At 43.6% G+C, this 12,416-nt stretch overlaps 1 protein-coding gene across 2 annotated transcripts; it reads left to right on the forward strand.

The window, feature by feature from the left end:
* Nucleotides 1-1,273: 1,273 nt before the first annotated feature.
* On the forward strand, nucleotides 1,274-11,747 carry EIF5A2 (eukaryotic translation initiation factor 5A2). Of its 2 annotated transcripts, none has more exons than XM_075937936.2 (5): nucleotides 1,274-1,432; nucleotides 2,141-2,330; nucleotides 5,265-5,369; nucleotides 6,605-6,736; nucleotides 7,353-11,747. In XM_075937936.2, exons 1-5 carry the CDS (start codon nucleotides 1,407-1,409, stop codon nucleotides 7,410-7,412), a joined length of 513 nt encoding a protein of 170 aa, XP_075794051.1. In that variant the 5' UTR covers nucleotides 1,274-1,406; the 3' UTR covers nucleotides 7,413-11,747. The 2 variants fall into 2 exon arrangements, with proteins under 2 accessions (XP_075794051.1, XP_075794052.1); XM_075937937.2 differs by lacking the exon at nucleotides 1,274-1,432 and adding an exon at nucleotides 1,544-1,701.
* The last annotated feature ends 669 nt before the right edge of the window (nucleotides 11,748-12,416 follow it).

A 12,416-nucleotide genomic window follows, 5' to 3' on the forward strand; every position in this document is an offset into this window, starting at 1 on the left:
TTTTTAAATACGTTGGCAGCGCTACATGCCACAGCCCTGTAGTACATGCAATCCCTGGAAGCAGAGGTGCTGGAACAGTTTTTATAGTGTGTGTGTGGGAAGGGTTACCTGGTAGGCTCCCCAAAAATACCGGACACACTTGATCGTGGATGGGGGGGGGGCGGAGGAGACCGGCCGGGAGGGGTGCAGGAGGCAGGGCTGGCAGGGGGGAGGGGGCGGGTGCAGCCACTGGCCACAGCCAGCGTCCAACAGGCCGCACCTCCAGCAGGCACTCCCTCTAGTTGCTGGCAGAGGCCAGGTGGGAGCAGGGGAGTGGCCGGGAGCCCCTCTCTCTGCCCAGCTTCTGCACACTTTGAAGTAGGAATAAGATCCTCCGGAAAAGGGCTTTTTTTCCGGAGGATCGGGGCCAGTGTAGACGCTCTTTTCCGGCTTTTTTAAAAGCCGGAAAAAAGCGGCAGACATTTTTATTTAAATGCCGCGGGGGATATTTAAATCCCCCGCGGCTTTCCCTATTACGGCTTCTGAAATTAACATGCCCCTTCCAGAAAAGGGGCCAGTGTAGACGTAGCCAACCAGAGGCTCCCAGCTGAGAGGTGGGGCCACGATTGGTACAGGGAGCCTCTGGTTGTGTGCGGAAGCGGGGCGGGGGGGGGGTGGCTGGGAGTCCCAGCCACTGTCCCCACCCCTCCCCGCCTGGCTTTTGCACGCAACCACAGGGCTCCCAGCACCAATCGCACCCCACCTCCCAGTCGCTCCCCTGCCCCTGCCAGGCTTCAGTCCGGTGCCTAGACGGAAATTTAGGAAATACCAGGCATTGCACGTGTCTGGTATTTTCTGAATTTTTCTACACCCCAAGTGTGTGTGTGTGGGGGGGGGGGGGGGTAAGAGCCACTGAACCAAGCTGCAAATCCTGCACAGAACTGAAACCAGTTCGAGATGCCCAGTGCCAGGGGAAGGGGGTGGGGGGCGGCTGTGGCAGCGCAGGAGGCCTGTCCCTTGCAGCCAGAGGAGCGGGAAGGAGCAGGATGCACAGCGAGCAGAAGAGCTGAAGGAAGGGCCCCACCAGGGGTTCAGGGGCCTCGCCTGGGGACACTGCGTCCACGGGTGGGCTCGGGGGCCGACCTGCAGCAGGCAACCCCTACACCAGCCCCCTTTCAGGTTGCCTCAGGAGTAATGGCCGCCAGCGTCACGTGACACGCTGTGGCGGGCGCGGGGGTGTAATTGTGACCCAAGTCGCTTTCCATAGTAGGCGAGGCGTAGCTCAGCCCACGTGCCTGTGGGGAACATCTATTTCCGGTGGCAGCGAGACCCTAAGCGGAAGTGCTGTTGCCTCACGGCATGTAGTGGAGGCGCAGATCGAGGGCAATAAAGCGACCGTTCCGCACCACGTGTTCAGACGCCAACCAATGCTGAGCGGCGGCGAATTGGCTCGGTAGGGGCGGGGCGCGCGGGTGACCTGGAAGTTTCCGCGCGCCAAGTCACATGGAAGGGGCGGGGGCCCACAGAGCCCCGCCTAACCTGGCGTCCCGGCCGCCAATGAGAGCTGCGCCCGCGGGTACAAAGCGGAAGTGGGGGGTGCGGGGTAGAAGTGCGCGTGAGCCTCTGCTCTCTCTCTCTCTCCTCCCCCCGGCTGGTGCTGCCGCAGTGCCAGAGGCCGGGCGCGTGTGCACTGCCAGCGACGCTCCTTTCTCCCAGCAGCGGGTAAGAGCCGGACGTGGCGCGCGCGCGCCGCTCCCAGCCGCGGCGGTAGCTGGCGGCCGCGCGGGGTCGAGCCGCCCCCTGAGCCGGGCTCCCGCGGGGGGGGGGGAGGGAGGCTCTTCGCGCAGCCGGGCGGGGACTCTGCAGCGGCGGCCCCGCTGGCACGTGGGCAGGGCCGGGTGTCCTCGGGGCCTCCCATGCGGGCTGCTGTGGGGCTGCCCAGAAGCACGTGCGGCTCCGGCAGCCTTTGACCCGGTTCCCCCTTGTGGGCCTCGGGGCAGTGCGGCTGCCTGGGCCGCTCCGCGTGGGGCAAAGTCCCTCTGGCCCGTGTTCCGCGGCTGCTTCATGGCTGGGCAGCTGCTGGGACTCCTCCCTCCCTCCCCCCCCACCCCACGTGTGCCCAGCCTGCTGGGAAAAGCTGCCTCTTCTCCTTGTTCTCTAGTAACCCCTCCCAGACCCAGCCCGCTATGGCCGACGACATCGACTTCACCACTGGAGATGCGGGTGCTTCTTCCACCTACCCCATGCAGTGCTCTGCGCTGCGCAAGAATGGCTTCGTCGTGCTCAAGGGACGTCCTTGCAAAATTGTGGAGATGTCGACCTCTAAGACTGGAAAGCATGGTCATGCCAAGGTAAACAAGACTCTCACTCTCAGCCCTTTCCTGTTGGGCTTGGAAAATCCCTTTGTACACTTATTTTTATACAAATAACCTCTTTTATATCTACAGCTACACGGAGAGCGCGAGCACACAAATCATGTGTCAAAGTCCTTGGATACATTTCTGGTTCTTCCAGTTATGGCATTATTATGTACATAATACCAGTGTGCCGGTGCTTCAGGGTGAATTTTCTGAACTACTTAATTTCAGTTTTACAGCAAAAGGGTGAACAGTTGGAGTAATATGCAAAAGCACATGTGCATATTGCCTGGGGAATCTTGAAACTTACATGGGGCTGACCACGCTTTATGAACTTTGTGGAAGCGCTCTGAGAACATAGCTGGATTACAGACTAGACCTGGAGGGAATCTGTTTTGCATTGAGGACCACTGACCCACAGAAAAATCAGTGAGGAGCACACATGAGAAGTGTGCCCCCCCTCCCCCCAAAAAACCCCACACCTTCTCTAACATGAGGGGGGCCAGGCTTGGAGATTCTGTGCTTTAGCCCCACAGGAGTGGTAGGGGGAAGAAGGGCACATTCAGTCCCCACTCCTGGACCAGATTTTTCCTAAATAAATATTTGGAAAATGTCAACTAGTACTTGTTGACAGCCTATGGGAGACAACTGAAGGTGTCCCTGATATATTAAATAGGTTTTGGGTCTTTCCAAGTGGCAGTTTAGACAAGGGTCTAGAATTAAGGTGCTGTGTGGAAGAAGGGCTCAGAGGTGGGGGGGGGGGGGAGGGGATTATGTAAATGGCTTGCCTAAGACATATTTTGCACTAGTCCTTAGTATGGCTTCATTAGATTCCTCTATTTCTAGCTAACAGCCAAGTATGTCACCTAGAATAGTGGTCAGGAGCATCCACATCAACTTGATGTTCTGTGTTTGAAAGCTAACTGGCAATTACAACATGCTAGTTGAGTATTTTAAGTCTTCAGTATAGTTTCATACCTTAGTTGTACAAGCCTATGTATGTCTGTCTACTAAGCAATTGAAGCTATCAGCAATTAACTACAGATGCAAAAAAGACCTATAGTCAGGAATGGGAGCAATAAGGAAATCCATGAATTTATGGAGGTGCACACTTACTGCTTTAAGATGGGGTGGGGAACTGAGGGCCCCAGGGCTTGTCTGACTTTATCCCCTGAGGCTGAGGGCTCCCCCTATCTCCCTGAATTGGGGAGACCATGAGGCTGGAGCACATAAATGTACTAGGTAGGGCCCACTAGGCTCTGGTGTGTGATAGGGATATAGAGTAGTTGATTACCCAATAAGCCTAAGCTTATTGGGTAGTTGAGTTGACTACTTGAGTTTCTCTTCTCCCCCCCCCCCCTTTTTTTTTTTTTTTTTTGCTGCCTAATAGAGGCAGCAAGGGAGCTCCCCAGCACAGTCTGTGTTCGGGGTGGGGAGGACAGGCTCTGTGGCTCTGCCTTTTGAATGTAATAAGAGCCACCTGGCTCTTAATACATTTAAAAGGCAGAACTGCAGCACAGGACCCGGTTCCTACTACCTTTAAACTGGAGAGCTGCAGTAGCCCCTTAACGACTAACTAATCGTGTACTAGATACAATTTGTATCTCGTACATAGTCATGTGTGCAGCCCCTGACTGATTTTTTTTTTTCTGTGGGTCAGGAGCCCCTGATCCAAAAGATTACACATCTGCTTTAAAAAGCTGAGGGTCTGATTACAGGCCTGGTCTACATGTGGTGAGTGGGTTGACCTTGCTATGTCTTCCAGGGCTGTGTTGTATTACTTGTATTAATGGGAAATCTCTTCTGTTTCAGGAAGCATGTGGTATATGTGACAGCTGTGCCACTGTAGTGTGGACATACCTGCCTTTATTTTTTTTGTCACTTTTTTGATAATTTCTTCAGGGCATCTTAGCTGCTGGTGGGCATTGAAGAAATTAAAACCAGTTTTTAAAAAGGCTTCTAAAGATACTAACCAGGATAACAAACTTATTAATTTGGGTCTTAGATGACCTGGAAGCAGCCCATATTTTGATGTTTTGGAGGGTGGACAGGGAGAGCATAACTTAGTTGGGGTTAACAGTTTGACCATGTTGGGCCTCTAATACAGGGGGATACGGACTTAAATCCCATATCTTTCAGGTCCAGTCCAAGCTAAAGTTTGTCAAGATGTATCTATACTAGCAAACTTCTTACTGTAGACTTGGCTAATACTGGGAAAAGAGATCTAAAATGTTAGAGCTTTTGCTAACATTGCAGTACCAGTTAGAAGTAACTTTTTTCACACTCCTAGTTATCATAGCTGTGATGGCAAAACTTAATTGTAGACCAGGCCTCTGTCTCAAAGCTAGACATAGTTGTAGAACTGAAATACCAACACACTTATTACCTTGCTGTCCTCCTCTGACAGATGTTTAAGACCATCTTCATATGTGATAAGGAAGCAGGGTACAAGCAGAACTTTTAATTTACTCATGGACTAAAGTTCTTGCCCCTCCCATTCAAATGAATCATGTTTATGTGTAAAAGGAACCAGTAACTTAAATTGTCTCCAGCAATGGGCTGCCAGTGACTGATCTTAAGTAGGGATGTTAAATTGTGTTTGTTTGATTAGTCAATGGAATTTTAGTTGATTTTTGGGGGGGGGGGGGAATAGCAGAGTTGTGAGCTAACCCCAATTCAGTGATGCCTCTTAAATGTATTAAGAGATGCTAGGCTCATACCCAGTCCCCCTGCTATGCCTCTGCCTTTTAACTGCTGCGGAGATGGTGTTGAGGGGGGAACATCTTTTAAGCCAGCTCCTCCCAGCACTGGCTCCTGCTCTCTTTCTCCCCACCCTCTGCTGCTTCTGCTTATTGTATAGTTGACTAGTCGCTTACACCCCTAATCTTAAGTGAACAAACTAATTGCTCTTTACTACTGTTTTTGCAGGTCCACTTGGTTGGCATTGATATCTTTACTGGCAAAAAATATGAAGATATCTGCCCATCTACCCATAACATGGATGTTCCAAATATCAAAAGAAATGACTATCAAGTGAGTCTGGGTGCTAACAGTACTACTAGCTTCCTGTCACCATAATGACACATTTCAGATACAAGTAAACTAACTCAAGTCTTAAATTGCATGTCATAATTTTGTTATGGCTGTAGAATGGGGAAAAACATCTTGACTACAGGGGCTAGAAAAGACTTATTTTGGGCAAGACTTCTGGACTTCCATTAAAGCAGCACATTTATTCTTGGCTCGATCTGATTAGGCCTGTTCAATTATTTCAAATTGAAATTGACTTGAACCTTTTAGATGGCATTGCTCCAAAGTCATTCTGATTCTCCTGAATGCCCTGTTGAGGAGTATAGATGCAGGGAGATGGTTCACAAATTTCCCTTATCCTTCTAACACTTTGTGAAGTTACTGATATTTCAAGTAACCAGACTTCAAATCTCTTCCACCTGCCAGTCTGCTTTTCACTTAAATATATTACTGTTATCTTAAGATAGTGGCAAGGTTAGAAACTTCTATTAAAATTAAATCAGCATGAAATGAACAAATTTAGCTCAAATGGTATAAAAAAGCAGATGTCTGGAAGTAATGAGTTCTGGCAGATGGCAACAAAATATGGTAGTCTTCCTTTGTCATTAGTTGATTTCTGTCTAGATGGAATGGCCTCCCCAGTTAGTACAAATTGGCAGTCGGGTCATATGGCTTGAGTACTATTGCTAAGTCTCCTCCTAATAGTGATGGAGTGTTCTTTATTGCCTTAGTGTGCCTCATGTATTCTGCAGCATACAGTGTACCTAGTCTAGATAGCAACATCTTCAGAGCTTTTGGTCCTACACTGCAAACACTAAATCACAATTTTTATGGGGCTAGAGCTTCTGTGCTTTTTAGGACTATTGTAGTTCTTCAGCTTCACTTGGAGCCCTCTAGTTACTGAAAAGACCCTCTCTAGATCTGTTAACAGATATGAAATTTATGTGCCGAATGTTATGTCATAATGAGTAGTTCTAATCTTTGTCCAAAGCTAGCTTCTTGATTACTATCATTCAAAAACTAGAAATAGTTTAACTATCATACAGAAAATGTCAGTCTAAGATTTCCTCCTGATACTACTATAGAATCTTAAGTCTAAACTGCTGATACTAGAATCAGCATACAATAGGATGGCCTACTGTCCATACTTGATGCACTGCATCAATATAAACTAGCAAATCTTGGTATCTGGACAAATTAGCAGTATGAATCTTCTAAAAACCACCTTCTCCTTGTAGCTTATCTGTATTCAGGATGGCTACCTCTCTCTGCTGACAGAAAGCGGTGATGTTCGTGAGGATTTGAAGCTGCCAGAAGGTGACCTAGGCAAAGAAATAGAAGGGAAATACAATGCAGGTGAAGATGTACAGGTAAGAACAGAGTGCAGTCAAGGTGCCACTAAAGGGCAAGTTTAAAGAGGTTCTAGACTTCCCATAAGATTGTGCAAAGAAGAGATCTGGGCCATTATTTATCACAGTGTGAACTAAGAAGCATGCCAGTTTCCCACACTCATGAAACTTCTTATCCATCTTAGCCTAACTGTTTCCAAATGAACTTCCATAATAGGGATGGAAGCGACTAGTTGACTACCTGAAAAGCATATGCTTATTGGGTAGTCAGTAGTCACATGACTAGTTTCCCCTCCCCTTGCTGCCTCTATCAGCTTTGACAGCTCTTAGATTAAAAAGGCAGAGGTGCAGCAGGGGTAGCGAGCACCCCACTCCTTACCGACTAATGGAGTAGCTGATGGCAATGCCATCAACTAGTTGATCAAAATGTAACACGCCTATCCATAGCCCAGCTATGGAGGTAAAATGAAAGCTCTAATGAAAATGTGACTTATAAGAGCAGATGTGCACTCTTAGTATAAACTGCGTAGTTTCTGCTGCTTAAACAAGAGAAGGTGGGATAGGATTCCCTGTGGTAAAATGCCCCCCCCTTAAAATATCAGTTATCCATAAGTTGTGTTTTTATTTTGTCTTCTAGGTGTCAGTCTTGTGTGCAATGAGTGAAGAATATGCTGTAGCCATTAAGCCCTGCAAATAAATGGGAACTCCAGGCTCGAGCAATTGCTCAGGTCCAGACAAACCACAGATCTTAAATTTGGTTCTGATTGTCACCAAAGCTATGGCCTTCACAAGCAACCTCATTTATTTTTCAATTGTTTTTCAAAATAGTGCTGGATTCTGGATGAGTGTTGCAGGCTGACTGGCAATTTTCATAATCACTGAAGTTTTAATTTGTAGCTCTTCCAACATGCCTGTTGTAGACTTCAGTTCATGGGTCCAAGAAACTGATGAGGTTTCATTCATTGGCAGGTATTTTATTTGCTTGAGCAAAACATATTTTGTCTGTTTACACAGACAATGTACAGTGTTCAGGGGGTTTTAGATGAAGTAGTAGAAGGTATCTAGGATTATAAATGAACCTAGAACATAAATAGTATTTAGCTTTTTGACATAACATTTAGTTAGAACTGACATAATATAGAATTGTTTTAACTTGGACATTAATGTCCTGTGAATTGGGATTCCCACTGACCTGTGGGAGCCAGTCACATTTCTTAGACCATGAAACTCAAGTGATTAAAAAAAATGCCAATTAGCTTGACAAAGTCCTGGTGGCCATGTGCAACTAACTGTATTACCTCTTGTTATACTCTCCTTTAGCCAATCTGTTGGCTTACTTTAATGTAACTTTATAAAAATGGTGTCAAAACCTGCCTTTGGTGTAGGCAGGCAGACAATGTTGGTTGGATGTTACATTGCCAGATTAAGGGTGCACAAATAGGTGGGATTAGATGGTAAAGTGACAACTTTCACTTGAGGCCTTTGTCAGACTTTAAAAATAATAAAAATAGAAAAATGCAATTCAGTTGCTCTTATTGTATTTATATTAAAAGGAGTGACTAACTCCACAGGAATCTCTTGCAGTGCTTCCAGTATTAAGTGTAAATGTTCAGGGTTCTAACTACTTTGATTTTTGTAGCACAAGGAGTATAGGTTTTTGACCACTTTTGAAAATTAAAATTGTAGCATTGGAACTTAAATGTGCATCCTTTTCTTGTATAAAGGATGCTTAACTATTAAACTCTTCTGCAGTTGAAAAGTAAAATAGGCACAGCAGACACACACAACACAATCATGGCTCAAATATGGGAGTAGTAATAAGTTGCTACATCTAACCAATAAACATGGCAGAAGTTAGATAGCAGTTGCTCGTAGCACACTGCAACTGTTCCTGACTCATTTCAAAACAGGTTTAGGCATGACCTCTAACTTTTAATGGCAAACATGAAATGCTCTGCAAAACTGATAATTGTCACTAACTTAGCATCTTGTTTTGTGTGGTGCTTCTTACATTCGAATTTAATTCATCTGCTAGAAGTTCAAATTTTTCATATCTTCCAAGTTACATTTCCTTAGAATGAGGTTTAGCATAACTAAATCTCTTTAATGGACTTACAATTGAAGCTTAAAGAAATTTTGGAGCTGAGATGTTGATTCAAGAAGCTTAACCAAGCCAACCCTTAAATATTTAACATTGTCAATGCTACATGTCAGAGTATGCAGTTAAATATCTTATCAGATTAAGTTCTCAAGCACTATTTTTCTTGTCTGTACAAACAGATTAAAAATCTGTCCTACCACTTAATAGCCCTTCGAAGTGCAAAGCAAGTTTATAAACTAATTTGGGCCTATTTAAATATTTGGAATGCTGCCCTTGAAATATACACAATTCATATTCTCTAGCTTCTATTGGTTGCAGGAGCCATGACTTCATGGTACTAGACACTGTCCTAAAATAATAACTTAGTTGCTCTGCTCCAACACCTCTGCCATGGGGTGGAGAATTCCTACTGCTGTCCTTGAAGCTGAACTTTTATTTAAAACCAAAAAACTTGTCATAGTAGGGACAGTGAACGTGAGTGATTAAAAAGTAAGATATGGTGCAGGTATGAATTTGCCATACCCTGATAGAGGGGACAAGTGTCATACAACTCAAGCTAGTAATAAATAGCTACCTTCAAAGCACAGTACACTATAACTAGCTGTACAACAGGCAAATATCACCACATTTCTGCCTCACATGTAGGGCAGTGTGATTGAACTTCTTAGGTGGCACCTTTTTTTGCATGCAACAATAAACTTGATCCTCAAAACAAGTCTCTGGATGCTATTACGGGCTGGTACCCGTGTAAATTGTAGTGCTTTAAAAGCTGAATCTAATCCTCACTATTCTTGTCCACTACCATGAAGTGAGGGGAAGGAGGGGGGGGAGGGGGGAATGGCAAGTACTTGTTAGGTTTCCAAATCACATAGTATGGATCAACAATAATCAATCCCCTTCATCTGGTCTTATGGGTAAGATGAGGTTCCTGCAACCAGTTAGGAAATCTGTCACTGACACAACCAAGCTAATGAAAGTTCTGGCTGCTATCTCAAAATAGCCTAGACAGAGATTTCTTAGGGCTAAAAGGCAGGTTTCTAACCATAGCCTACATTTTGCAGAATTGCAGGCATTGAGATGACACTACATCTCTCGAGTTTGTTGTGTTGATTGGGTACTAGTCTTTCACATGACTATCTATAACTTAACCACCTTCGTAAAGCACTTTGAGAGCTATGAAAGTGTAATTATTAGGCTGCCATACACATGAAATTGCCTAGAGAAAATTAATAGTATCTCATACTTAATCAGTTAAGTTACAGTATTAGAGCCATTTCTTTATTAGCAAGCTATTTCAACTTACTGTCAATAGTTATATTTACAATGAACTTTAAATTTTCTACTAGAAACCGTTCAAATTGTTGCATCTTCCAGAAAAATCTCAAACTCAATGACAGTGAGTTTCTTACTCTCAAAGCTGCTACTTAGAACAAACTGCAAACTCTTAGCAGCTGCTGCAATTCCCCCAAGTTAAAAGGCTGAGAACTAGGAGGGTGTAGAAAATATTTCCATGCCTACTGTTACACTTTTATGGTATCAGTCTTTATAGGGTTTCTGTCTTCAGTTCTTTAAATGTACTGTAGGCTGGTTTTGCCTCAACTGTTAGTAAATATTTAACAACTTAAATGGACCCTTCTTAATTTTTTGCTTGATATGGTGGCTTTTTAACTAGACTATTGCCAGTTGAGCCATGATTTGAATGCATTGTTCTCAGGGCTGAAGTTCATTATTTTACCAGTAACTGCTTGCAAGTGTCTTACAAGGTTTTTCAGATCCACAATAGCTTTTAGCTTGCTCAAGATGGTGCAGTCTATAATCTCATACTCTATTCTACATAAGCTGTAGGGAATCACATTTGGGAATATGTCAAATTACTATAGTTAGTAAGCTTACTGAAGTCAAGCATGTTAAATATTAAATGGACTTCAAAATTCAATAACACTTTTGAATAATTGGAATGTAGCTTTTTAGAAGAATTCAGGTTTGGTAAAGAAGACTCAGTATGTCTTTACTCTTATGGCTGTCGGGTATCAAAGTGAGAATTTTATGTATCAAGACAATTTTAATGAAGGTATATATCTTAAAATATATTATGCTGAACATATGGTGGAATTTTAATTTTGCACAGTACATTTAGAGCTTCTTGAGTCTTATTTTAACATCTGTAGTCTATCCCTAAAGTATTTAGCTTTTGAGGGAGATTCTTTATTGTGGTAAATAACCAGTGTAAACTTAGAACACTCTTGTTTGGTTTGAATGCTTGCTTCATATTACTGTAAAATAAATGATACCCCATTATTCTCATATTCTTCTATATTGTATTATAAACATCAAGTACTAGTCAATGTATTTTTTTAAAAAGGGAGAGTGAAGTGGAGAGATGTTTTGATTACTGTATGTATGCAATGCCATCTTACTAATAGCAAAAAACCCTGTAAATTATTTTATCTGCTCTTCAGGGATGAGCAAATGGATCTATTGGTTATCAGCTGGAAGGATTTGAATATTTATATATTGTAGAATTTATATTTCCTTTTAAAGTCATAAAACCAATAACTTGAAAGGTATAGCTGTACATCCTTCATTTCTGTATTAGTGAAGTTCTCAGAGCTACTTGGAGAAATTTGTTTTGGCTTGCAAAAGGTTGTTGAAAGAAGGCTTTTAACATTTAGATGACGAAACTGACTCAATTGTTTTTATGAAATGTTTGTGCATTTTGACTTAGTTACAGTAAAAGTGTAGTGGAAGCTAAACTTCAGGTCCAGTCTTGAAATACTTTTTTTGATTTGTATTCACTACTGTTAGCAATACATATGTTCATTCCATGTGGAAAACATTTTTATTTAAACTAGAAGGGCTTATTACAATTGTATGGGGGGGAGGGGAAGTGCTGACATTCTTGTCAAAAGAAATAAAATCGAACTAACATTTTATAGTGACTGTTTCTTTACATGTTATGAATGTAAATTTCCCTAAGAATAAAGAAATACCATAGTGATGGGCATGATATAATTCCTGATAAAATCAGGTTTTTATTCTTTTGTATGGTGGTAGGTAAAAATCTTCTTTGATGTTGGAAGAATATTTCCCTAACAATAATAGTATAGAAAAAATGGTGGTGGCTCTCAAGATGCTGGAGACTTCATAAGAATGGCTATAGTCATTACATAAAAGATCTATCTAGCCCAGTATCCTGTTTCTACAATGGTGAATGTAGCTGCTTCAGAGGGAATGAACAGATAATCATCACTGAAGGAGAATTCCTCATCTTTCCAGGGACAATAGGTCTCAGGCTCTGTTCAGACATGGGGTGGCAGGCTCTGCCCTAAGAACCTCCAGCTGCTAGACCTGGGCTCCAGTCCTCAACAGTCTCCCTGGTCCTCTGTTCAACCCTCAGTGCCCCTGGACCCCAATAAGGATTTAATTTGCCTTCCTCAACCCTCCTCTTCCCCCATCTAGGGTTTAATTTGTCCCAAGCCAAGCTGGGGCTGAATAAATCTATGAAAAGTTGATACATATGTTTACTAATGTGACTTTCACAACAGGACTTACTCGCTAGCAATAAATAAACTACAATGATTTGGAGGTGTATATGCACAT

Source organism: Pelodiscus sinensis, chromosome 10 (genome assembly GCF_052426305.1).
Source record: "Pelodiscus sinensis isolate ZL-2025 chromosome 10, ASM5242630v1, whole genome shotgun sequence".
Lineage (NCBI taxonomy): Eukaryota > Metazoa > Chordata > Testudines > Trionychidae > Pelodiscus > Pelodiscus sinensis.

Bases quoted from the DNA above. Each gene is read 5' to 3' on its own strand.
- EIF5A2 (XM_075937936.2), top strand. From the start codon at position 1,407: ATGCTGAGCGGCGGCGAATTGGCTCG. The intron at 1,433-2,140 runs GTAGGGGCGGGG...CTTGTTCTCTAG, and splicing joins AGCGGCGGCGAATTGGCTCG to TAACCCCTCCCAGACCCAGC. The intron at 6,737-7,352 runs GTAAGAACAGAG...TTTGTCTTCTAG, and splicing joins ATGCAGGTGAAGATGTACAG to GTGTCAGTCTTGTGTGCAAT.